This window comes from Zalophus californianus, chromosome 13, assembly GCF_009762305.2.
Source record: "Zalophus californianus isolate mZalCal1 chromosome 13, mZalCal1.pri.v2, whole genome shotgun sequence".
NCBI lineage: Eukaryota > Metazoa > Chordata > Mammalia > Carnivora > Otariidae > Zalophus > Zalophus californianus.
This window is the reverse complement of record NC_045607.1, coordinates 27502849-27528835: the sequence shown is the minus strand read 5'-3', so window position 1 is coordinate 27528835 and position 25987 is coordinate 27502849. Positions and strand designations below refer to the sequence as shown.

The window sequence follows — 25987 nt, the reverse complement described above, 5'->3', positions numbered from 1 at the left end:
CAAAGGAGCAATATTTCTCAGTGCTCCTTGAAGGCAGGAGCCTGTAACAAACAAGATGCTATATGAAGACATGATCCATGTCCTTGCCAAGAGGAGATGGAGTGGGATGAGGTGGGCAGACCTGTGAGCCTCCAGCCCTGTCTGCAACTCCACAATCAGTCATCGTTAAAATCAGGGGATGGAGAGTGACACCTACTTTCTACTTCACCTAGACATCTACAGTAGCAGACCCATGTCTTACTGAGAAGTGGGCAAGGTGGGCTGTTGGCTGCTGCTGGAATGAGGACTAATGTCAGCTGATAAGAACCTGAATGGCAACCAGGTCCCCAAAGAATGAGTGGAGGCAGTGGCCCCAGGGGGAAAGGGTGATGGGTTCACACTGGCCAGGAGCACTCCTAATGCAGTCAGGGTGACAGGCAGTCTGGCTGGCTTTGGAAGCCCGGCAGGAAATGAAGGTAACAAGAGATGAAAGGTAACGGAGGTCACGTTGGCCCACATGAATTCTGGACCTGAAGAAAAAGAGAGGAAGAGATGAGGAGCCAGCATTAGACAAAGCAAGGAAAGAGCTGAAAGCGCTGTTCATGGAGAATGCTTTGTGAAGGCCAGGGAGGTGGGAAGGTGTGAGAAGATGCCTGGAAAAGACAAAGAACGAGGAGAAGGAAAGAGGCCAAAAGTATGAAGAAGCACAGAGTCCAGAACAGGGAAGACTGTATCAAAGAGAAAGGGCGGAGAGAAAAAGAGCTGGGAAAAAAGAAGAGAGTCTGAGGCATCAGTCCTCACTGATGAGCTGGTCTCCAACTGAAAACGCAACCAGACACACCTAACATGAGGCAGTGTGGGATCGGAACTAGCCCCAGGACCTCGAGAGCTCTAGGAACACAGGAGAGGAAAGGAAGATGAGTTTAAGATGAGGTAGGGGCTGAAAAGGGATTCTTTCCAGGGCTGAACTAAAGGAATAACTGTTAATATATATAATGTATAAATAACTTAGTTTTCCCTTACTTTCAAAACAAAATGTACCAAGATAGGGACAAAGTAGTGATTTGTGGGCAGAGGAAGGTGATTAGCATTTACAGAGCATCAGACTCGTTATATGTACTCTTTTTCTAGAATGCCTAAAACAAGCTTACGAGAAATGTCGGAGTCCCATTTTTCAAATGTGGAAACAGACCGAGAGGTGTTAATACCCTGCTCAAGGTCACAGAGCAAGCAAGTGGTAAATGTGAATTTAATCAGCTCTGGCTAAAAAGCTTTGGCTCTTTCTACTTTATGGGGAATTCAATGAATCACTTCACTCTTTAAAAAAATCACTTCATCACATTTTTGGCATCAAAATATGGATGATGCCACCCATGCTTCCTGGTATTGGAATAAGGCAACATGGCAGCATGGTATGGCGGAAAAAAGCTAAGCCTCGGGGTCACAGACCCAGATTCAATTCACAGCTTTATTCTGTGACCCTAGGCAACAGACATAGCCCTTTTGAGCCTGTTTCCTCGTCAATAAAATATTGATAATATCAACCTGCTAATGCCACTATAAGCCTTCAATGTAACAATATATCAAAATGTAAAACAGCATCATTACTTGCTGCAACTTCATCTGTTCGGTGAGGTGTCACTCCAAGATCATCTTTTGTGCCTCAATGCAACAGTGATGAGAGGGCAAGAGATGGGAGGCTTTCAACTAGAAACACACTGGACTCCCAAATTGTTCTTCGCCACCCACGGGGTAAATAAATCTTTGGAAAAGCGAGACACATGAAACACTGTTCTTCAAACACTGTTCTTGATGTTAACAATTCAACTTTTTAAAGGCAGTCTACTGTTGTGGGGTACATGCCGTCCTGTAATTGAGTGTAATTGTGTTTTCTATTATTTTTTTTTAAGATTTTATTTATTCATTTGACAGAGAGAGACACAGCGAGAGAGGGAACACAAGCAGGGGGAGTGGGAGAGGGAGAAGCAGGCTTCCCGCAGAGCAGGGAGCCCGATGCGGGGCTCGATCCCAGGACCCTGGGATCATGACCTGAGCCAAAGGCAGACGCTTAACGACTGAGCCACCCAGGCGCCCTGTGTTTTCTATTCTTGTCTGGGTAAAGTTGACCTCTGATTCAGTTTAGTTCAAGTAATATTTCAACATAGCTGTGCAGCACTGCATCTACCTGATTACAGCCTAGCTGGGGCCAGACCCCTACCCTGGATGGAAACCAGCGGCCTGGGCTCCAGGACACAGCCTAGCTGTGACATGTCTGGGAAAACTTCCTCACGGTAGGTTGAAAAGTTTCAAAATATGAACCTCCAGGCCCTAGATCAGAGCTTTCAACAAGTGCATGCAGAACGTGAACTGCAATCACGCAAAGATTTCAAGAAATTTCCAGTCTGATGATATAATGTTGACACATATGTCATCAGATCTCCCCAAAAGATGACTCACAGGAGGCCCACAAGGACAGAAAACAAAGTTTGGGGCTGCGGCCTTAACTTTGGTGGCTGTCCATAATGGAAAGAAGGGGTTCGGGCAGAGAAGGAGAAATGGCTGTGAGTCACAGGATCTTCTTTCTAGACAGGACTTGGGGAACGTTCCACCCATGCCTGTTCCGCAATGAAGCTGGGAAGTGAAGGAAGTCTGGTATTTCTCCCAGAAGCCCTCTTGTCTCTTTGCTGATGCCAGCCATCCATACTCCATTACCCAGTGACCTTGGGGAAGTTTCTGGCTACCGTCGGCTGCTCTCTGTAGGATGCAGTAACGGCAGAGTGTGAAAGACTGAAGGTCCAGCCTTCTTCCTCCCTTCACCAGCTGTGCTGCTTTAGGCAAGTTACTTAGCCTCTCTGAACTTCAGCTCCTTCTTGTACATAAAAAGGAACAAAATCCCCTATCTCACATGGTAGGCAGTGAACTAAAGTACAAGCCTGGTGCCTCTTATGTGCCAAGCACTGCACTGAATGCTTTACCCGTATTAGCTCGTTGGTATCTCCATTTTGAGGAAACTAGAGACAGAGATGTTATGGAATTATCCAAGGTCACATAGGTGAGAAGCATAAAAGCCAGGATTTGAACCAAGGCTGCCAAGTGTTCTCTTAGCGCTAAATTATACTGCTCAGTGGATGTTTACTGGATGTTTGCTCAACTCCCTGCTACCTTGCCGTATCACCAAAGCCTGCCCTGCCCTTGGGGGATCAGGTTTGCTTGCCTTTCAAAGATCAGAGCGGAATCAAAGGTCCACACGGTGAGTTCGCAGTATTACCAGTAAATCCAACAGTCAGAAAGTAAGGACCCTTTTCCCTAAGTAAAAATCCAGCATAACCCTGAGGACTTAATTCACATAAGTCTTATATCAGAAAGGCCAAACAAACCAGATTTGTCCCATGAACATACAGAAAATGGCAGCTAGGGCACTGACATACAAAAGGTAGCTGAAGGGACGGAGAAGCTCCAGACCCAGGTCGGGATGTGGGGGTGCATGCAGCGCTGCCCTAGATCTCTCCTCCACGCCTGCTGCCTTCCAACCCTCCATCTCCATGATGTGGCATGTCTTCCAAAGTGACAACTCCAGCCCAGTGACAAAATGCCCAAAGTTCTTCCTTGTTCTTTCCTAAAAAAGTTCTCCTAAGCTTCAGAGGGCTCTACATCCCGGACTGAAGGCATTTCCGAAGCCCCTGGACCAGGCGCAGTGGGGGGGCCAGTTATAACCCTAGTCCGCACTGGGAGGTGCTGAGATAGGTCCTCCAGGCCACAGCAAAGAGCCACATAGGCCATGCACTACCCAACTTCAGGGAGCATAATTCTCAGGGGGAGTGCCATTCACGTGGATGGTGGGGTACATGGCATCCACAGATATGTGTAACTTGCCAGTCCTACTTATATAGCTTGAAAGCCATCTCTCAACTGTCCCACCTACCTGGCCTGGCCTGATTCAGCAGGTCCAGAAGATGATCTTCTGAAGTCCCAAAGAACACCCACTCAGCTTCCATTAAAAAGGATTAGGGTGGCTGTAATTTGGAACAGGGCCTGACACCTGGAGAGCTAAGATCTTGGCTAAGGATGGAAGTTGCCGAGTCCCTTACATGGGGGAGACTGGGGATCTGGCATCCAGCCACACCACAGAACGCCCCCGTAATCCTATCCATTGGGCCAGGTCAGAGCTGATAAAGACAGAGAACTTTCACAGCACCTCCACAAGCATAGGAATTGTCCCAGAGCAGCATAAGCAACGGCAAGGCTGAGGGAGCAGCCATGGGATACAGCAGTGGACAAGAGCCTAATTAACTATGAAAATGAGGGATAGTGGGGGAGTTGGGAACTTCTTATAGGGGATGTGAGGATGGCCCACACAGGAAGGCAAGAAGCCTCCGCCCCCACGATGTGCATTTCCCAACTTCCAGCCAAGCAGGAAGTGCTGACCTCGCTTGGCGTAAACTCAAGAGGAACCTGGGCCCATGGTGCCATTTAGAGATGAGAATCTGTAGCGGAAACTCCAGGATTTGGGGAAGGAACGAGGCATTGGGGTAAAGTGGATGTATGAACAGTAATGTTCAGCAGGAAGCCAGCTAAAGAGCCTGGTGGGTAGCACTAAGCGATACGTTTAAATAGCTGAAAAGGAAACAAGTAGAAAAGACAAAGCAGAAAGCAAAGGGACATCTTCTCTAGCTCAGTCCTGATCTGAGTGACACCAGGCCCACTGGGGAGGCCTTGGCTCTGGCCAGTCGGCTAGTCACCCCATCTGAACCTGCCGGATTCACCAGAGAGGGGCAGGTGGGCTGGTGTAGTGACAGAGCCTGAGGGAAGGGCCAAGAGGGAGGCTAACGAAGATGGCACTTCTTCCTGTCTCCCCAGGGCCTCTGGCAAGAGCAGTTACAGGTCTATGAGGCCTGAGGCTGACACAATTTGGGAGTCTCTCTTTATAAAAAAGAATATTTTTTAAAAAATCCTGCTTTGACACTTTCTGATAGCTAAGATCTCTACCAGGGCCTTCAAAGGGGCTGAGGAGAGTGAACCTTCTTTAGCTTCTCAGTAAATCTACTTCCGGCCTCCAGGTTCACAGCAGCACCTATAACGTTCTGGAATGTGAACCCTGTGGAAGAAAGCAAGCTGAGACTGTATGAAGAACTTTTGTCGTCGTTATTTAGCCCAATTGACTTGGGTTCACACGAGGGAATCAACTAGAAAATTACATGTGCTGGGATTTCATAACTTTCAAAGCGCTTTCACTTGACCCTTAAAATATTCTGTGAAGGAGAAAGGGCAGGTAATTTTCTCTCACTTTTATTCCACAAAGATCCCCCGATTGCTTACCATATGCCTGCTAATGCTTGGGGGAGAGCCATGAACAAGGCCCCGTCCTGCCTTCGAGAACTGCAGTCTGGGGGATAGCCCACATCACTGGTTAGTCCCAGGTGATCGCCCCTTCCAAATACTGACCAAGTTTCCAAGATGAAACATTTTCAGGTTGTTCTGCCAAAGTCCCAATTTCAAGGCAAGGAAAGTCAAGGCCCAGAGAGGTTGAACAAGTTGGTAAAACCAAACAGTCAGCCAGGAACAGAAGGGGAGATGAGCCAACTCAGATTTATTATGTGTCAACTATATGCTGTACCCCCGCTATTAGCCATCCCCACAGATGTCATCTGATCTAATGTTCAATGACCCTTGGGTAATCTCTATTTTCTAGGTAAACTGAGGTTCAGAGAAAATCTAAACATGCTCAAGGTTCACAGATAATGAGGGGTAGAGCCTGAATTTGTTCCCAAAACAAATCTTAACACAAAGCCCCAAATTCTTTCTCTTATACCAGCATTTTCCAATTTTCCATCATTCACAAACTGCTCTCGCAAGTTTTACCATATGCACAGAAAACAACGTATTCTGTAACTTAACTTTTTCTATTTAACATCCTCCTAAGCAATAATACCCATGAAGTTGCAATTTGATAGAGTTAAAAGTTGTCATCTGTATACTGCTTGAAATAATCTCAGATACTACATCAAACTCACTCAGAGAAACATGCATCCTTGCCAGTCTGCATCTCAGAGACAGAATCAAAACCTGTCTCTCTTTCTATAGTTCCTGAGAATTTGTGCAATTTTTATATTTCTGCTGTGTTGCAGTCATAATGGGGACTTATGAAGAAGGAATGCTCCTCACGTGGACTCCCAAACATTAACTTAACCTCTGCTCAACCTATGTGGTTATAGGTTTAGGAAGAAAACAGTAAAATGTCCAGAGAGTTCCAGTGATGAGAAAATAGGGCAAGGCCCCTCTGTAAGGCTTCCTAGGTGGGTTTCTAATTAGGACAGTTTCAAGAATAATTAGACTTGTCTGTGATTTAATTCTCAAAACTAGCGGCCTTCTCAGTTGAAGGATTCCTAGAACAGCATAAGACAGCACTGTAGAAAGAGAATTTCATGAAGCAACATTTAGCTGTCCTCCATTCCTAGAATAACCTTCTGGTGGCGGTGCAAACTTGCAAAAGTCCCTCCCCCTTCTGGATCAGGTTATTTTCTGGAAAAGAAGTTCCATATGAACCGGGGACATTTTGTTTTGTACATCTCTGTGTCCCAGCACCTAGAACACTGGTTGGCACATAACAGGTTCAATAAATATTGGCTGAATGAGTGAATGAGTCAACCCATTTATCTATAAATGAACTAAAAGACCTCTAAGGTCTCATCCAATAAGTAGAAATAAAATGATGCTCCAGTCCAGGAAACCATGGAATTAGAAGATAGTACCTAAGTACAGAACCCCCATATCCACAAATTATCTGTGGATAGTCTAATGAATCTAAGTTGAAAGAAATAAGTCTTCCAACTAGATCACAGGCCAGGGGCCCAGCAATGATGACACCATAGGCTGGTGAATCTGTAAGAGCCTGAGTAGTAGTAGTCCAAAGGGATTATTAGTCTCCAATGGACTGATCGAAACCTCCAGCCTTAGGCCACAGTTATTAATGACTTGGATGAGAACAAAGAGAGCTTGTTACCGAATTCCTACGTGACAGCAAACAGTAAGAAGCAGCAAATATACACATGGCAAAATCAGAAACTACAATGGTTTGGGTAGGACAAAATGACATAGGGAGTTTAAAAATGTAAAACAGAAAGGAAATAGATGTTTTCCCTTTTGGCCAACAGCGTGATTAAGAAATGGAGAACAAGTAACTTGCAATACTGTGTATTTAAAAGACTGCAATATTGGTTGACTACATGCAGAGTAGGAGTCCACAGTGTGACGTGGATGCCAAAAAGTCCAATGCAATCTCATATTGCATTAACAGAAATAGAGCGCTCACAACACAGGAGACAAAAATCCCCCTCTACTCCATGCTGGAATACCGTTGCAATTTCTGATAAACTTCAAGGAAGACAGTATAATGATTAACATAATAAAAAAAGTGGAAAAAAAACTTCAAGGAAGACATAAACACACTGAAACACAACCAGAGGAGAGGCAGAAATCAGGGAGGAAAAAATATTCCAGAAGAGGAACGGAGGACGTTTAGCCTAGAAAAATCAAAGACTTAAGGAAGGGGAAAAAAAACACACAAGAGCTGTCTTTAAATATTTTAAGGGAAATCGAATTAGCCTCATCGACTGGAAGGTATAGCAGGGTAGTGAGTATGTTCTGCTAATTAGAGCTCTTACTACCCAAAATGAGCTGCCACGTGAGAGGTAGGTCTCATCATAGGAAGTGGGTGTGTAGAAGGGAAGGCTGACGAGGGCAAGGATGCTTCCAATCCTGACAGTGATCGTATAAGAGGGCTAAGCCCATCATCATACTGTGAGTAGGGCTGTCAGTGCAGATAAACACAGGTCTCTAGGTCAGGATCTACACTGACATACCCCAGCCTTGGATTGTCTCTGAAATCTAGAGTGCTATTCAAATTTGGCAAAAAGTGACTGATTTTGCCTAGAAGAAGCAACATTTCTGCGCATTTCCCTCCAGTCCAAGGCCTGGCTTAGTGATGCAAGATAGGCAAAGAAAGGTGGGACCAATCTAGAAGGAACTGCAGGGTAGACAAGGAAACGGACTGGGTGAATGGCGAGATGAGTAATAAGCATTGATATAATACAATCAAAATCAGAGGAGATCATCTCTTCAGAGCTTTGCAGATAAGGTTTTTTGGACAGATAAGGTTTGTCTTCTCTTTTCCACCCTATCTCATGTCTCCGGTTGCTCAAAGAAGAAAAATGGTTCTGTGTCTAAGGAAGCCCCCACTAAGATCTGAAACTCAGCCCCATCTGTTAGTCTGTTTCCCCAGCCATGAAGTTGAGAGGCAGAAGAGGAAGGCCAGGTGCTCAGAAATGCCTCACTGACACCTAAGAATTAGAGTGGCTCCCATTTATTGAACATCTATTATGTGTCAGACACTGTGTCAGGTCTGACATTTTAAGTTGCAGGTTACCTATTATTTTACAGCTGAAGAAATTAAGGCTCAGAGAGGTTAAATGGTTTGGCTAAGATGTCACCACTTCAAAATAATCACAGCTCATATTCACTAAGTACTTCCTCTGTGTCTGGGGCTGTTTTTAAGCAATTACGTGTGTTATCTCATCTATTCCTCACGACAATCCTACGAGATAGGTTCTCCTATTGTCCCCATTCCACAGATGAAAAGAATAGCCTCAAGGGGCCTAAATGACTTATTCACAAAGTCACAAAGCTACAAGTAATATACCCTAGCACTCTTTCCTATGGGCCACACTGAGTCTCTGTAGTAGAAGAAATAACCCGAGCTCTGCCTCTGGTCTGCCAGGCAGGGGCCCTCCAGCAGATCAGAAAGGACGGAGACTTCGATTGGTGGCTGTGAGCCCTAGGTCCTACACTGGGACAGAGATGCGTGTGCAAGGTCAGGGGCTTACAGGGCAAGGAAAGAGCACCCAGAGGGCCCGGCCGGGCAGCCCAGAGTGGTCCAGCCAGGAGCTCATCGCAGCTGACCCAGGAACCCATGCATGGCCACGCCGCTCTCCGAGCGGAAGTGACCCCTGCTCCCTGCCACTCGCACACGACTCCCTGGGCCATCGGGCCCCATGCTGCTCACTGCCTCTTCTCTTGCCCAGGGAAAGGGCCGTTCTGTCTTCCCAAGAAAATGCTCCAAGTCTGGTGGAAACTCTAGCACTTCACACCACTTCTTCTTTTGCCAGGTGGGTCACAAACCGGGAGGCTTTTCAGCAGAAGCTGACCCTCCCCATCCCTCCTAAAACACCAAACCAAGTAAAAGGTACTTTCCTGGAGGGGGCGGTGGCAGCAGTTGGCCCGTGATGGGGAGTAATTTATGACTGACATTGTTTAGAACCACCGGTACATGGTGAAGACAAAAAGCAGACCCACTCTTAGTCAGCTTCATTACTACTTTTAAATTCTCTACAGACCAGGCACGCCATGACTGCCTGCACCCAGGAGACTGTCCCCCTGGTAGGCCACTGCCTGGCAGGCTGCTCCATGACTTCTGCAGCCCGTGCCTGCTCCTCAGATACTTCCTCAGTGGCCGGCAAGAAGCTCCCTGGGCACTTACCAGATCAGAGATGAAAACTTCACTTAAAAAGATCAGACGTCAAGCGCCCCTCAGACGAAATCAAATGACTAGGCGGAAGATAAGCTGCATTTCCCTTTTAGAAATAAAGGCTTAACTTTCACCTATCCGTATCAAGTTGCAACTTTAATCACTCTTATGCATACATAATCATCCCCTGTCTATAAATTGGCCCATTCGCAGCAACCATACGGGCAACTCCAAAAAAAACGGAGTTGGCAGCAAGCTGCACCCCCCAATTGTCCTAATGCGGGGCCTGTGCCATTCCTCTCTGGTGATTTTTCTTCTGTCTCCCTGGAGGAGGCTGGCACATTCACTGTCTTCCCAGTTTCTTCTCAAACACCTGCAGAGAGGCCACACAGGCCAGCCGCTGAGGAGGAAAGCTCCCCAGGAAAGTGCTGAAGGAACAAGTAGCAGGCCACCTGGGCTGCCGTCTCACACCGTGCAGGCCAATTTCCAGTCATGAACCAATGCACAGAAGGCGTCTGCTTACCTGAACTGGAATGCTCTATCTGCTGCAACGTCCTCAGAACTTGGTGTATGTCCTTCATGCTGGTATCTTTCTGGCTGTACAGAAGAAGCCGCCGAGCATCTGAGAACAGGCGAGACACGCTGCAGGGGGTGCAAGAAAAGAAGAAAAGCCCTGGTTAGACCAGCTGCCTCTCTGGCTTGAAGAAAGTACCTGCCAGGAAAACATGCCCCCGCCTGGCTGCCCGGTGTTCCATGGGCCAGCCCTGGTCCACTCCCACTGCTCGCCACAGCCAGCAGCACCAATAGCCTACACTCCTTCCCATCCACCCGCCATCCCTGCCCCGAATGCTCTTCCCGGGTGTCCACACAACCAAATCTTACCACCCTTCAAGGCCCAGCCCACGTGCCTCCTCTCCAGGAAGGCCTCACACCCACCCACCCACCCCCCCCACACACACACACATCCAGGACCAACTTATCCATGAGACACAGAAGCACAGTGCCTAGGGCCCAGGATGCTCTTAGGGGTCCACAAAAACTTTTAATGTCTTTTAAAATCAGAATTTAAAAAAATGAAATTCAGAAATTCAGGATGAATATATATGATAATGAATCCAACCTGGATTATAGTCATCTTTACACCAACACAGTTATCAAATAAAATTTTTAATATTTCTGCGTGCAAGGAGGGGTCCCTAAAAGCTACAAAGCCTAAGGTCCATGGATGTTATAATGTGGCCCCGTCTGGCCCGGCTGCAGCTTCCTAGGAACTGTCCTGATACATCTACAGTCCTTTGTCCACTTGAACTCATGCCATGGTTCTGTGCATTCCAAGAATCTTCAATGGCTCATTCAGCTAACACTTATTAAGTCCATATTTATGTCCAGTATTGAAGCCAGGAGCCAGAAGACAAAAGCAAAGGAAGCAAAATCCTGGCCCTCGGGGAACTCACACTGGGGAAGAGAGAGACCCGCAGACACTGGGACACCGCAGTATGACAGGGCAGTGACAGAGTCAGAGAGAATCTGGAAGCAAAGGAACAAACTCGCCCAGCCCAGGCAGTGAGCTCCTTGAGGGCAGGCCCCCTCCCATGCACATCTCTGTACCACCTCCCCCAGCGTCTAGACCAGCCGCTTCAAATGCACAGGAAATGTTGCTAAGTGAGTAGGCTAATGAATGCACAGAGCTGACATGCTGTGTCTCCCCCTCCCCTACTTACTGACCAGTTTTTGGAAGAATGGCCCCCAACCACAGGACCCTTATTGTCGTAAGAGCTGCATATTGTTACTCCTAAAATGCACCAAAGTAAGATCCCGCAGTCTTCAATCCTGGCAGCAATTCTCCCTGCCCTTGTTCTTCAAACCTTTACAAAAGCAACCTCACTCAAATTCAACCATTCAAAATTCTCCAGAGGTTGAGAAGGGAAGAAGAGTATTAACTGACAAGTATGGAAAGAAAACCCGATATAGTACTTACATGGATTTGTTAAAGTTTCCAACAACCCCAGGGGCCTCACCAGGAGTCGGGTAACGGAAACAGGGGTTATTGGCATTACAGATAATCCCCTGAACCCAAGGAAGCGTTCCTGCAGAGGGCATGGCTTTGTTTGGAAAGTGGCCTATGAAATCAAGAAGAAGAAAAACACAAAGAGAAACATTAATTCTCTGAGGCAATTTTGGGGACTCGACAGGAACCTTTATCTCTTTCGCTTCCACCCATACACTGCTCCATCCCAAATGTGTGTGTCCCATCCCTCACACCCGACACCTGCCACCTCTGGACTGATCCCAGTCTCAGCTGGAAACTTGGCATCAGACAGTAGTTCTTAATCTACCTGCATCATCGGTAGATAGGGGTTCATGACCTCAGCCGTGGGGAAGTGACGAGAGGGGCAGAATAGACCACACACAGAAAGTGCCTGACGACCCTTACTTCACCTTCCACTGCCTGCCTCACCTGCCAGAGATATGGAGGGCCCTGGGAATGGCCAGATCCAATTCCTTCATGCTCTAAGGAGACCACAGTGAGATGAAGTGGCAGGTGGAGAATGCTCAAGGAGGGGCGCCTGGGTGGCTCAGTCGTTGAGCGTCTGCCTTCAGCTCAGGTCATGATCCCGGGGTCCTGGGATCGAGCCCCGCATCGGGCTCCCTGCTCGGCGGGGAGTCTGCTTGTCCCTCTGCCTCTGTCCCTCCCCTCCACTCATTCTCTCTCTCTCAAATAAAGAAATAAAATCTTAAAAAAAAAAAAATGCTCAAAGAGTCAGTGGGCAGGACTGGGAGTGGAACCCACATTTCCGTGATCCCAATCCACATTCCTTCCCTTATATCTGAGGCTTCCCTTGTGCTCTCTCTCTTCTCAGTCCCCTTGGGTACTGTCCTTTGTTGGCCAAACATGTTAGTTTCTCCTCCTCTGCCAGCTCATAAGCTCCTCAAAGGCACATAATAAACACGCTAACTTGGGGTCAGATGTCATCTGTGAAGCTACCTTTGCTGTCAGTGTTGTTCTGTCGCTCATCCACACTACGAGCCCCATCCCATAGGCCACGTCCTCACCCTCCTTTCCCTTCACTACGGAGGAGCTGCGGACAAACAGCAGGTTTGGGGGTCCTTGGGCGGGTCCTAGGTGTCAGAGGCACACCTTGGTTGTAGTAGGCAGCCACACGGGCCAATGATGAAGATCAAGATAAATGTGCCCTGGGACCAGGGGTTTTAGCCGAAGGACCAAGCATGTGTGAATTCCTTTGGACAGAAAGGCCATGGCTCCAGCTTTCATCACATTCTCAGGGTTACCTGTGACCCTAAGAGAGTTAACAACCATTAAAAACAATGGCTCTAAGTGACAAAGGGCTGTGTAGCTTTACAGGGGTTGGGGTCAGACCTATGGGGATTCATATCCAGTCCCCGCAACTTGCTAAGTAGCAACTTCGGCCAAGTTACCCAACCCCTATGTCAGTTTCCTCGTGTGACAGAAATACAGTGGACTCCACAGAGCTGCAGTGAGTGGTGCGTGAGTTCTTACAGGGAAAGCCTGGCCCAGGGCAAAGGCCCGGAGAGCGAGCCTGTCAGGACTGTTGCAGCACTCTGGTTGTGAGCCTACGACAGTACTCATTCCACCACTGTCCAGCCAGAAATACTCCTTCCACCCCACAGCTACGACCTTCCTCCAGAGCAGGAATCCTGTTTCATTCACTTACTTTTTTTCATGCACATATGCTAACAGAGTCTCCCCAGAAGGTAAGCTACAGCCAGAAATTGCTACCCTCTGCATTTCCAATATTGGGGTCCCTTTTTTCTTTTTCTTCTATCATAGTCCAACCAGAGAGGCAACCTCCAAAGCAAGGATGTAACAAGATCTGATCACTGTGGCCACCCTCTGCAGGGACTCTGGCCTGTTGAACGTTTACTCAGTAAACCTCCTTATCTCCCTGTTAATAGTTCAAGGAAAACCAAACAAGGTCCCTTGCCTAGGTCAGCTGCTCCTCATGCAGGGAAAAGTTTATGTAACCCAACCAAATACTCGAAGAATCAAGGGATTCTCTTTAACCTCCTGAAGATACTGGCAGCCAAAATAGGGTGGTGTTGGTCCAGGCAGCACTGGGCAGTGGAGGGGAAGTTATTTCAAGCTAATCCTTGGGGAGTAAAACAAAGACCCTTCCCTAGAGGTCCCACCCGATTTACAAAAAAAAAAAAGGCAGTATGGGGACTTGGCATTTGGTATACAGGACAACAGTCAAATAGCATAATGGACCTCCACAGCCCAGGGAAGTGATTAGGACCTTGATGGCTCTCGATCAAACTCGGAAAGATTTATGGGGAAGAATTAAACGCCCATCTTTTGTTGCCAGGCACAAGACACCTCTGCAGGCTTCATCTCAGCTCTCTGCCCTTCTAGCTAGGTCCCTAGAGGGTGGTGAGAATAGGAGGGTAAGGTTGCAAGAAATGCACAGGTGGCGGGGGGGGCAAAAGTCGCCTCTGCCTTCTTTAAGTATAGCAATTTCACATTTCTTAGAATCTATAATCTAGATCTAGAGGGATCTGGGTTAAAATTCAACAACTTGCCCAAGGTCATGACCTCAGCAAGAGGTGTAGCAAGGATCCAAACAAACCCCAATCTGTCTGATGCCAAGGTTTGCACTATTTCCACTCCACCATCTTGCCTGCTTGTGATCGTTCCTGAGCACAACGTAACAGATAAAAAGGCTGAGTTTTCCCTAAAACCCTAAAACATGTACTTCAGTGAAGCTTAGGGTAATGCTAAAATACAATCAAATATGCATTTGTTCATTAATCTTTGGGGCACCAAAAGAGAAAGCAGAATTACCTCCCAGGCCCACAAATTGAGCGTATATTTCATTTTATGCTATTTTCCTTTCTGGCAAAATCAGAAAAAAACGCATCCGGTGGAACGTTCTTGAGGTTTTGTGGATTTGCGGTTTTTTAAAACTTGAATATGTGTAAGATGTATTAGCAAATTAGCAGGTAAAAAAACTGCCACTACGTGCTGAGAGAGAGATGGGACCAGCCTAAGAACACAATTAAAAGGTGTCCCTAACCCCATCTCTTCCCTGAAGAACGATATCCTGCAAAAATAACCTGAGCAGCCAGCGGGCTGTGAGCGGAGCTAGCTAATGGTAGGAAAAGGCACTGAAGCAATGGAACAGAGGTCCCAGTGAAACCTCCCACATAAATGTTGACCCTTCAGACTGGGACATTTCTGCAGTCAGTCCATCCAATGAGCCCAGCCAGGAGACAAAGATGGTGATGACAGAATGACACTCAGGACAACCACATGGGGTAGGTGTCGTCATTCCTCTTTGATAGATTTGAGGACACTCGGGTACAGAGAAGTGAAGTCACTTGCCCAGGGTGATATACCTAGTTAAGTGTTGAGGCCAGGATTTAAACCCAGGTCACCAGACATCGAGAGCTTGTATTCTTAGCCACTACTGTATTTTCTACCCTCACTATTATAGGCCATTATCCAAACACATGCCCGGGAGTCAGATGATTGGAGCTCGATTTCCTGTGTCACTTATTAGATGTGTGACCTCGGGCAAGTCCTGCACTTTTTGGAGCCCCAATTTACTTACTGAGAAATTAAAGCAAACGCTAACAATGAGGGTCTATTATACAAGGTTGTTATGACAATCCAATGAAATCATATTAGGCAATCTAAGCAGTCCTATACAAATGCTGCTTAAAATGGTATGTTCCCTGATTTGCAACTGTGCAATAAAGATGTAATGCATATGAAAAAAAAAAAAGCCTGGCAGGGTCCAGATGACAGCTGAGTTAAGGCACTGCCTCAGGGGGCTCTTTTAATCACCATCCTCTGACTTATCCGTAAGCTGCTTTTACTTCCATGATCTAAAATGTATGAAACAGATGTTGGCTATTATTATAATTACTGTTATCACCATTGGCTAGGACTGAAAATGGTTTCCTGAGTTCGCGCCTTATCAGAAAATTGGAAGCGTTTCTATTCCAAACCATGTGCGGTGTTTCCTAAAGATAGTGTCTTAGGACAGGTCAAATGTAGTCCGTGCCCACTGCCTGGATGTCGCGTGCCAGTAGAGTCTCACGCGGGAGGCTCAGATACTTACATTCATGTTGTTCATAGGGTGGGTAGCTCAGCCGGACAGAGATCAGGATCAGGAAGATAAACAGAGGCCAGGCCACTTCCAGCAATAGCTGACACTGAGGGGGAAATAAGACAGAGCACTGTGAGTTTAAAAAATAACATGGATGCTTAACTCTACTGGGCTTTGGGAAATCCACAGTTGTTAATTAAACAACTGATGGGCTCTTCAGCCTCTCCCACTACTCTCCAGGCTTTATCAATGCTGAATTGTTTGCAGTTCTCATAACATACTATTCCATACCTCTGTGTTCTCCTGGAGAAAGGGAAAACCCTTCCTATCCTGCTTCATCTGGCTCATTACTTCCTATTCATTCTTCAAGACACTCCAGCACCATTTCCTTGACTAAAATCTCAGGCTAAGTGAGAAACCCTTCTCCTGTAACAGTAACCCACGCATATTCCTCCCAGAGCCTTTTCCTCCAGCCTGAAATCACCCACCACGGGCTTCCTCAGGCAATAGGAGCACCCTGAAGGCAAGCACTCAGCTTTGCATTCCCAGCCCTCGGGCAGTGTCAGGTAGGGAAGGACCTTTAGTGGAAAGGAGAGGGCGGGGCAACCTGCTGGGCTCAACACACCACCTCCGCTCCTTTAACGGCACACACAGTTGCCCACCCCCCCACCCCCCTCCACCCCCGAATTGGGCTAAGGCTCCAAAGGACAATGGAAATTGACACAGGGTTCCATATGGACCTTTGTGCCTCCAGGACTGGAAAGAGCTGGGAAAAGTGCAAAGTTCTCCTTCCCCGTCTATCAGGGTCTCAGTACCACCTTCTCCAGGGGGTTAGAAGATCATTAAACTTACAAGTAAGCACGATCCACTCTGATTAAAACAGTGCAGTATCTCTAAAGGAAAACCCTGCCTCAGTGAGTTACCAAGGGATAAATAAGCCCAGGGACAAGATGGAAATCGTTAAGACATAATTTTATTGAACCAGGGGTGTTCAAACAACTAGTTACACTGCCCGAAGACTCACCTCTTTCATTCCCTTCATTTCTAGACTCTGAGGTTCTAATTAGGATGAACACCAAAGAGCCCAGAAGAGTCATGGGGGCCTTGTGGTTATGAGTAATTAAAACTGTGGCTGCAGAGCCACAAAGTCAATAGAACACTGGCCTGAAATCCCCTCCCCCTTTTTTTTTCAAACAGAATTTTTTTTCTTGATCTTTAAGTCCATACATTTTTATTGTGGAAAATTTGAAATTAAAAAATTCTAGAAAAGTAGGAAAAAGTAAATACGAATCACCCTTAATCCTACTTTCCAAAGATAATCCCTAGTAAACTGAGCTAACAGTGCCCCCTATTAATATTTTGGTCTTTTTTTCTATGCATACATGAATATTTTTCTCTACAAAATTGACATTATACAGCATATATAATTTTGTATTTTGCTTTTTCATTTAACATTACAATGGGAGTATTTTCCATGACAAAATATTCTCTTAAAAATGGATTTTAATGGCCATTTTGATATTCCATACTGTGAAAAGATCATAATTAATTAAACTCTCTGCTCTTGCTGGTGCTTCAGAGTGTTTCTGCTTTTTTGTTTACCATTTGTGGTTGCATTTTGGTATTTTAAATAACCCATTTTTAATTTCCAAAGACCTTTGGTATGATTACCCATTAAAGTCTTTTTTAAAATCTTCTTTTTGGAAGGAAATACAAAAATGATAATAGTAGATGTCCTGGGGTGATAAGAACATAAGTGACTTTTTTTTTTTAAACACTTTCCTGTGTTTCCTAAATCTTCCATAATGAGCATGTATTACTTCTTGAATGGAACAAAAATCCACTGTTACCATATTCCCATGAAGAATAATTTATACTATTTGATAGCACATGGGGGCGTAGGAGGGTGATGGAGGGTTGGGGTATGAATGGGTCCCTCTTTGGAAGAAAGCATGCTGTCAGTGGGGTCTCCAAGACCAAAGACATGGCTGGTCTTCCTAATATTTCTACAAATAATCCCAAAGAGGCAACATACACTGAAATCTCCAAGCTTTCAAATGACATTTGGTCTCTTCCACCAGCAGAGTTGGAAGTCCCTCCTTGGAGTCTCCCAGGTACTCCGTGCCTTCACCAGCACTTGGCACAGCAGGGGCCCTATTTCAAAAGGACTTTCTCCCCCACTGTCACTTTCTTCTCACTAAGCCTGCCACATAGAAAGTCTTAAAAAAGACTGAGTAAGAGAATGAACTGAAGTTTATGAAATAATAAAGATGGAAATATAAATCAGTTGAGCTGTCTGGGAAAGCAATTTGACCATATGTAGTCAAAAGACACGTTTATCCCCTTTGACCAAGTAATGTGCATAGGAATTCACCCTACAGAACTAAATTTAAAATATCAAAAAGCTATATACATGAAGTTATTCATCCACTGAAACACTGTCATTGCAAAATATTGGAAACAACTTAGTTGCACAGTACTGGGGAAATGATTAAATTATGGTACATCTACTGGACACTATATTATGCTGTCCTTACATCTATGAAACACAGACACCATTAACCATGTAACACTAAGTGAAAAAAGCAGAACACAAAATTGTATGCGTTACAAGCTTACAGCTACATAAAATCACTTACAAATATGAACAGGAATAAACATTTTAAAAATGGCATAACTGTGAATGAACTCAGAAAAGAATAATGAATTCAGAAAAAAAAAAACAAAAAATTAAATGAAGAGTATGAGTAAGAGAGTCACCAACCTTGGCACTCTGAAGTTACCATTTGTACATTTAGGATAAATAGTAGCTACAATTTTTTTATTTAGAGTCCAGTATGTAGTAGGCACACTACATATGGATTATCTCGATTTAATCCTCCAAACAGCCCTGTGGTGTAGGAACCATTACTGTCCCCATTTTATATGTGGCAAGGCTAAAGCTCAAGGAGGGGTAAGTCATGGAGACAGAGGCAGAGTTATGATTAACTGCTAGTTCTGCCCAACTCCAGAGGCCACATGGCATTGAAACAGCAGGTGTCCCCGGTGGGAAACGACCGCATTGGTGGCAAGGTCACAAAACATCAACCTGGTTCCACCGAGGTAATGTGAATTGTAACAGTTACAGCCAATAGTGAGCACCTACTGCATACCAGGTATTTTTATATATCTCATCTCTAATATTTAATTCTCATAATGACTCTGTGAGATAGGTTGAATTGTTACCATGAAGCTAAGATTTGGAGAGGTTATCACCCATAACCTGGTAACAGAGAGCACTAGCACTTGAACCCAGTTCTAGTGACCCCCTTGTGCTTTTGCACCCATTTTACAGATGAGGACACTGAGGCCCAGAGAGTTAATAAACAAACATTCAAATGTTGCCAACAGGGTATGAATTTATCAAATTAAAACTACACTGGTGGATTACTGTAAAACTACCACGAACGTCAGTGGCATCCTGCGATGCTAGGGCCAAAAGATCCTTCTCTTACTAACACAAATTTATATGCATGCCTCTCAGAATTGTTTTGAAATTTAAGAAGATAATGGACATAAAAGCATGTCAAAACTACAAAACGCAGTCTACGCACCAAGAATCAGTATTATAACTATGAAGATTGTTTGGAAATATGGAAACATACACACCAAATAATGTCAAATGGAAGAAGCAAACAGAACGTAAAATGGTACGTATACATGTGAGGATTACAACTGTCGCCTTGGGCTATTGTCGCTCAAGTCCCTTCAGTGCCAAGGACCACACAATCCAATCCTCATAATCATGACCCATCCACCTCAGAGACTTCTTCTGTACATAAAATAAAATTCAGCTGTCCTTCCCCAGCTCCAAGGCCAGGCATGATCTGGCCCTGCCAATCCCCAGCTCATCCCCAGTCAGCCTTCATTCACCCCACCCACCAGTGTCACTGGCTTCTCTGTTCCTTGACTCAGGAGCATGCATTCGGCCCCGTGGCCTTCACACCTTCTCTCTACCTGGAATGTGGTGCTCCTCATTTCTGAGCTCCTGATCTTCCCCGGCTTGAACTTCAGGGCTCTCGGCTTACCTGTTTTAACTTTCCATCCTGAATTAAGTCCCTACCCATAGCCAGGTGGTATCTAACACAGTGCCACAGTTTGTCTGATTTATTTTCTTCCTAACACCTAACACAGTTTGTTATTTTATTTTTACTTCTGTGATCATGTATCTCATATCTGCTCCCCTCACTGAACAGTAGGCTCTGCGAGGGCAAGGATCGTGTCTGTCTGCTTCCAGCACGCTGCCCCCCATGTAGTAGATGCTCAATAAATATGCATCCAAATGAAACATAAATGGCTATGTGTTCTAACTTTCTTCATTCCACAGAAGACGAAACTAAAACTCAAGGGAAGTGGGTTTCCCTCAGCCATTGGAGGCACGTGGTGGCCAAGGTGGAATTAGAACTGAATTAGAATTAAATAAAAATTAGAATTACTACCTGGATTTGAACCGTCACTACCAGGCCAGGAACAAGGACAAGGAAGAAATGTATCAGCTGGAACTGGAAGTGGGAGGGAAGGTGGAAATTTTTCATCTACCCTGGAAAATTCTCTAGTGGCTCTTAAATGAGGAGTTTTAATTTTTATTTACTTGATAGTTTATTCCTTATCATTAACCAATGTCCAAATACTGATACTATGCAAAAATCAGAATTACCTATTTTCCCAGCCACGTGGCTAGTCAGATCTCATGGAGACAATTAGTAGCAAAGGCAAAAGAGAGAGGCCACATGGCCACACTGTCCCATCTGCTCCATGGGACCTTGGCCTCTGGCTCAGCCTGAAACCAGAGGAGGATCCTGAGAACTCTCAAGCCCCTCGCCCTTCCTGTCCCAAGCCCTGTTTGTGCTGAATGACTGCCACCCACACAAGTTAACCGTTACTTTGGACCCAAACTGAGCTTTGCCCCCAACTTTCACAACTCAGTGTATTCTTTGCCCAACAACGGAAAGCTAACCCTGGCTGATGGTCTCCATGAGGGGACAATGGGGCACAAGAGAGGGCCCCAGGATTTATCAGCAAACAAGAACACGGAGAGAAAGGGCAAACGCTGCCTTTCCACGGGGTTATTCTGGAGTGTACTGTTCAGCTCCCAGCTTTCACACATTCTTCCCGGCAGCAGCACACAAGGCCCCTATAACAGGGGAGCCTCCTGAGACCTGCAAACTGATGGCCCATTTGACACATTCATCACTCGTTCAGCAAATAGGATTTCAGCATGTGCTGGGTGCCAGGTTCTGGGCCCGAGTGTGTATACTCTAGGATCTGAGAAAATGGGAAACAAGCAATGATTTTCCACACATTGTGAGCAAGAACTATCATGGAGCTTCTCCCCCTGCCTAGCGGGCAGGGCTGGTTCTGACTATGCAAGCTAACAAAGGGGCACCAAAACCCTTAACAAGTCCCATTGTCTCAACAATATAATCCAGAAGTCCAAGCCAGGTGGATTGGGAAATAGCTACTAGTCAGCACTTAAGATCCATGGGCATTAAACCTTCAGTGCAGACAAAGCAAAGCCTGCCAATCAATCAATCAATAAAGGACTGGACTACCCTTGAGCCCGGCTTTCTTTGCTAAGATGATACAATTCTTTCCACCACTCAGTGGCTAACGGACACACGATGGCAGACACAGTTTCCCATTATGTGAGCTGCCGCCACCAGGATGAGAGGAGGCAGGGGACCCAGACCACACCGTAGTTAAGAAGTGAGGACAGGTGATGAACACATAGGACCTGGAAATTCCAGGACCTGAGAACAGCCATGAGAAACAGGAGCAAAGGTGAGGAAAAGGTCAGAAACGTCAAGATTTTGAGACTGAAAATAGAAAAAATAACGATACTACTGAAAAGCAATTTGACATAGTGATTTAGAGTACCCATGCTAAAGTCAGGTTATCTAGATCTGAACCTTACATTTGCTCCTGACCAGAGATGTGGACCTCAGACAGATTACTTAAACTCTCTCTGTACTTCAAGTACCCCAGCTACCACCCAAGGAAATAAAAAACAGTACTTCATGGGGTTCTAAAGAATTAATCCAATTAATAAGCCACTTAGGTGCCTAGCACATGGAAACCCATTCTAAGTGTTTGCTTTTATTATATTATATAATAGTATGTTATATTTTACTGTTTCTATTATCACCAAGACAGATAGGCTACATAGATTCTAATCTCCACTCTCTGACTAGTGACCTTAAGATTCAGGTCCCCACTTGTAACATGAAGGGGCTAAAAAAAAAAAAAAAAAAAAACATTGTTTCTCAGACTAGAATATATATTCCTGAGGGATTAAATATGAGGTCTCTGTGAGGATTTTAAACATTTTGTGTTTTCATTTCAGGGGTCATCTAAACAAATTCAAATAAACATAACTGAATTTTCTGAATGCCTACTTTATAACTACTTCTGGCACAAGGTTTAAAGCCTAAGTTTATATTTGTGTCTGTGATTGCGATGGCACCAATGTAAATGTAGCCGACTAATGAGAAAGGAACAGATGCAGACGCAATTTATAAATGATGAGATTGGACCAAACGAAAGCCAAATGACATCAAAGGAAGGTCACTGGAAAAGTGGTTGAAGAATGGAATCATTAGCACATAGTAATATAGACTGTCCAACCTCAGAAGAATCTGCACTACAGGCTTCACTACCATCTTCACATTACCACTTACAATTTGGTTTCAGCTGAACAAGGGCAGATGTCTTACTCCATTCACAATGTTAATTTGCATTGTATTGGTTTTGCAATATTGTCTGCATTTCTTTCGTAAGTATGCATGGGTCGTATGGTTGTATGACAGCCTATAAGTACAGAGGTTTATATTTAGTATCACATAGGGTACACATTTAAGTAACATTACAATAAAAAAGAAATTTCGTGAACACAGGGGACCTTGACATTTTTGTACTTCTAAAAAAGGTCCAAGCATTATTCTAGTTTGAGAAACACTAATTAAATTCTCTCAAAGGTCTCTTATGGCTCTTTGAGTCTAAGGAAGATGATCATTTTGGTTATGGACATGTTAAGCCTAGTTAAGATAGCCCAGTGGGGACACAGGCTTAGAACTCAGAAAAAAAAGCGGGAAACAGATTTAGAAACCAACTATAGGGGCTTGTAGTTGGCTGGGTGGCTCAGTCGGTTGGGTGTTCGCCTCTTGATTTCGGCTCAAGTCATGATCTCAGGGTTGTGAGAGAGAGCCCCATGTTGGGCTCCGCGCTCAACAGGGGAGTCTGCTTGAGATTCTCTCTCCTTCTCCCTCTGCCCCCAGCCCCTGCGTGCTCTCTCTCTCTCTCTCTCTCTCTAAAATAAATAAATAAATCTTTAAGGAAAAAAAAAAGAAGCCAACTACAGAGCAGTGCAGCTAAAGCCAGGAGCCTAGATGGGACGTGTCCAAGAGTGTTCGGAGATAGACAAGCCAAGAACCGATGTCTGAGCTTCAGGGAGCTCACCATGCCTCACAGCCTTCCCCTTCCTCCTCGTAAAAATACCATTCACCCAAGCATTAAGGATGACCTTCTCAGGATTATGCAAAGAATTCTGTGTCCCATCCAGGAAGTGAATGGCTTAGAACCCTCCACAGAGATCAAACAAATGTCAGTTTTATATTCCTCCAGGCTAGCAGTCCAAGCTGAGAGAGTCCACACTGACAGGAAGAGACCCAGTCTCTAAGAGCTGGGCCCTTAACTCACTTCATTCCCACCTCCCAGAAATACAGGGGCCCTCGGGCACTCTCGGAGAGCCAGGTGGCCCCCAGGGCTGCAGCAAAGGGAAAGAGTGGGGCGGTCAGAGGCAATTCTGTGCCAGATTCCAGAGGTCAGAACTCGTGCCTGGGCACTAGCACACACACTAAAGCTAACGTTTCTGCCTGGCTGCTGATCTTCCCTCTCCAGTAAGCAACAGGGCTACTGCAGGACCACACGGACCTGTGCCCACCGGGGCCAGATTCATTCGGTCTCTCTGAGAAAACCAAGAAGATTCCCTCTCCTCCCTCCTCCAACACCCAACTCAAAACCGTGAAGAAAAGCGGGGGAGAACCCCGCCCCTTCCCCGAACCGGAGAGACCCAGGCTTACTGTTTGTCTTCTTCTGAAAGTGAGGTTCTTCCATAGCAGCAACCTCAACTGAGGCCAGTAAGCCATGTTACCTCCGCGGGCGCCCCCCGCAGTGTGTGTGGCTCAGGAGCCCGTGGAGACTGTGGCCGCAGCTCATGCAGGGCCACTGTGGCTGGTCATTAACTGAAAGATAAAGCAGGAGGGGAGAGCGCGATCAGTGATTACGGCAAAGCCAGACGCCAGTGAGGACTGTTACTCCAGCCCCCTCACCTGAGACCTCAATACCCGGATCCATGTCCTCACTGCTCCCAGGAAGTCCCGAGACCCCAACTTTTGGCTTCGGGGTTCTCTGGTAAATGGGGACTCTGGAGGCTCTCTGGCAGCAGGCTGGAAGCCAGTCATTATAATCCTAACCATTTTAGTTCCATTGGTATGATCGTCTGGGAATGAAAAATGCACTTATGAAAACAGACTTGAGCGTTTGGTCAAAACACTGAGGTTGGAAATGGCATCCTGGACTCCCAGAGACCTGCCTCACCTCTCCAAGAAAATGCCTCCCTTCACATAAAATGTTAGCCGCATTTATAAATTCTGCCTCAGCTCTGCAGTAATTTATGCTATTCCTTGAAAATTTGCTGTGGACTACATTTTCATCTGGCCACACAGTTGTGTCCTTCAAATGATAAATGGCACCATCGAGAAAGCAGTTTCCCAATCTGGAAAGTGCGTCCTAGAAGACGGTGAAGAAACACCAAGGAAGGGCCATTGACACCTGGTTCCCAGGTGATGGGGACAATCCCAGCGCTGCATGTCTGTGGAAAGAAAACAGTACCCTGTGGAGAAACAAGTCGGCTAAGGCAGGCGGAGAGCATCACCTGTGAAAGCAACAAGCTCCCACTGCCCAGCCGTATGCACACCCTGGCTCTGTTCCACCTGCACCTGCACACGGGGGCCCGCTACTCCGTGTCAGGTGCTGCGGGTACCTCCTTGGAGGACTGCTTCCCCATGCTGGGGGCAGGGATGGTTCTCATACACGGGGGTACAACATTCTGTGTGTCCCAGCTGCCCACTCAACAACTGTATTTACTAAATGCTGGAATTTATATTAAGTAGCCGTGCTAAAATTAAAGTTGGGGAAGGGGCAGAAAGTGAAAAGTAGAAGAAGGGAGGGACACACGGGTCAAAGCTGGGCCCTGCGGGCACCTGGTAGTCACGAACTCTGGGCAGACACTAGAAACCAGCTTTACTTCTAAATCGCTCGGTTTATCCTTGTGGCCCCAAGTGGGGTGGAGGTGGAAGTGGGCTATTAGGCATGAGGAACAAACAGCAAAAAGAATGAATGCAGTGACCACTTACCAATACAAAGCCAAGTATTGGACTAAAAATCTGTGAGTCCAAGTGAGATCTCAATGCAAAGCTCAGCCTCTAGCAGGATTTTACTCTTTTGTCCCCTATACCCCTCAAGGACTTGCATTTAAAACCTCTAGAGAAGAAAAGAGATTGGAGGGAGTTTTCAGTGTCTGAGAAGGAGTGACCCTATTATTACATTATGTATTTTAATTCATTCATTGACAATCCAACAAATCGGGAATTCCTCCAAAATATTCAAGCTTTGGGACCTATTTCTTTTCTTTGTCATTTGCTCAGCAAACCTCTAGGACACAGGCCCCCAAAATTTCTCACCCCAGAAAGAAGAGGTAAACTAGCAATGCCTCGGGTCTGTTCCCAATTTGTTGTTTAAAGATAATCAACTGACCTCCCAGGCACTGAGAGCCAGGATGCCACTATGAGACGTTTTGTAAGTGGCCTAGGATAGGACCTACCTTCCAGAAATACGGAAATAAATAATTAGCTAGATTTTTCTCATGCAAAAGCTGCTCTCCAGGAATCACTTGGTTGCTTTAGAAGCTACATGAATCTTTTCAGACCCCCAAGGTAACAGTGAGGAGGCTGGAATGCAAGTTCGTAATCTAAAAAGGACAATTAACGTAGCAGAAAGAGCCCCAGTAGGAATTAGCCCCAGCTTCCCAACTATGTGCCCTGGGCCAAGCCTTTACATTCCAGCATCAATTTCCTCATCAAAAAAATTCAGATGACAACACCTACCTTGCATGATGTTCGGAGGACTAAATGAGAAAATATATAAGTAAATTCCTGACACGGTACATGGCATACTGTAAATGCCAAAGAAATGAGTTCCCTTCCCCCACCTCTCTCTGTTCTATCAGTACCCTCTAACAGCGAAACGGTTACGTCCTGTCCAAACATTCATCTCTATTCCATTACTTCTAGCAAACCCA

General features: G+C 45.7%; 1 protein-coding gene across 5 annotated transcripts in view; it reads right to left on the bottom strand.

Moving 5' to 3' along the window:
* Nucleotides 1-25987, bottom strand: part of ABCA1 (ATP binding cassette subfamily A member 1) — a 126055-nt gene that overhangs the window by 81985 nt on the left and 18083 nt on the right. For all 5 annotated transcript variants that reach the window (XR_004819513.1, XM_035723567.1, XM_035723568.1 and 2 more), the window contains exons 2-5: nt 23709-23870; nt 15604-15697; nt 11478-11619; nt 10023-10141 (exon numbers count right to left, since the gene is read on the bottom strand). Coding sequence is in view for 4 of the 5 variants with exons in the window: in XM_035723567.1 (XP_035579460.1) it covers nt 10023-10141; nt 11478-11619; nt 15604-15697; nt 23709-23774 (421 nt within the window). In the remaining variant the exon portion in view is untranslated. The remainder of the gene's footprint in view (nt 1-10022; nt 10142-11477; nt 11620-15603; nt 15698-23708; nt 23871-25987) is intronic.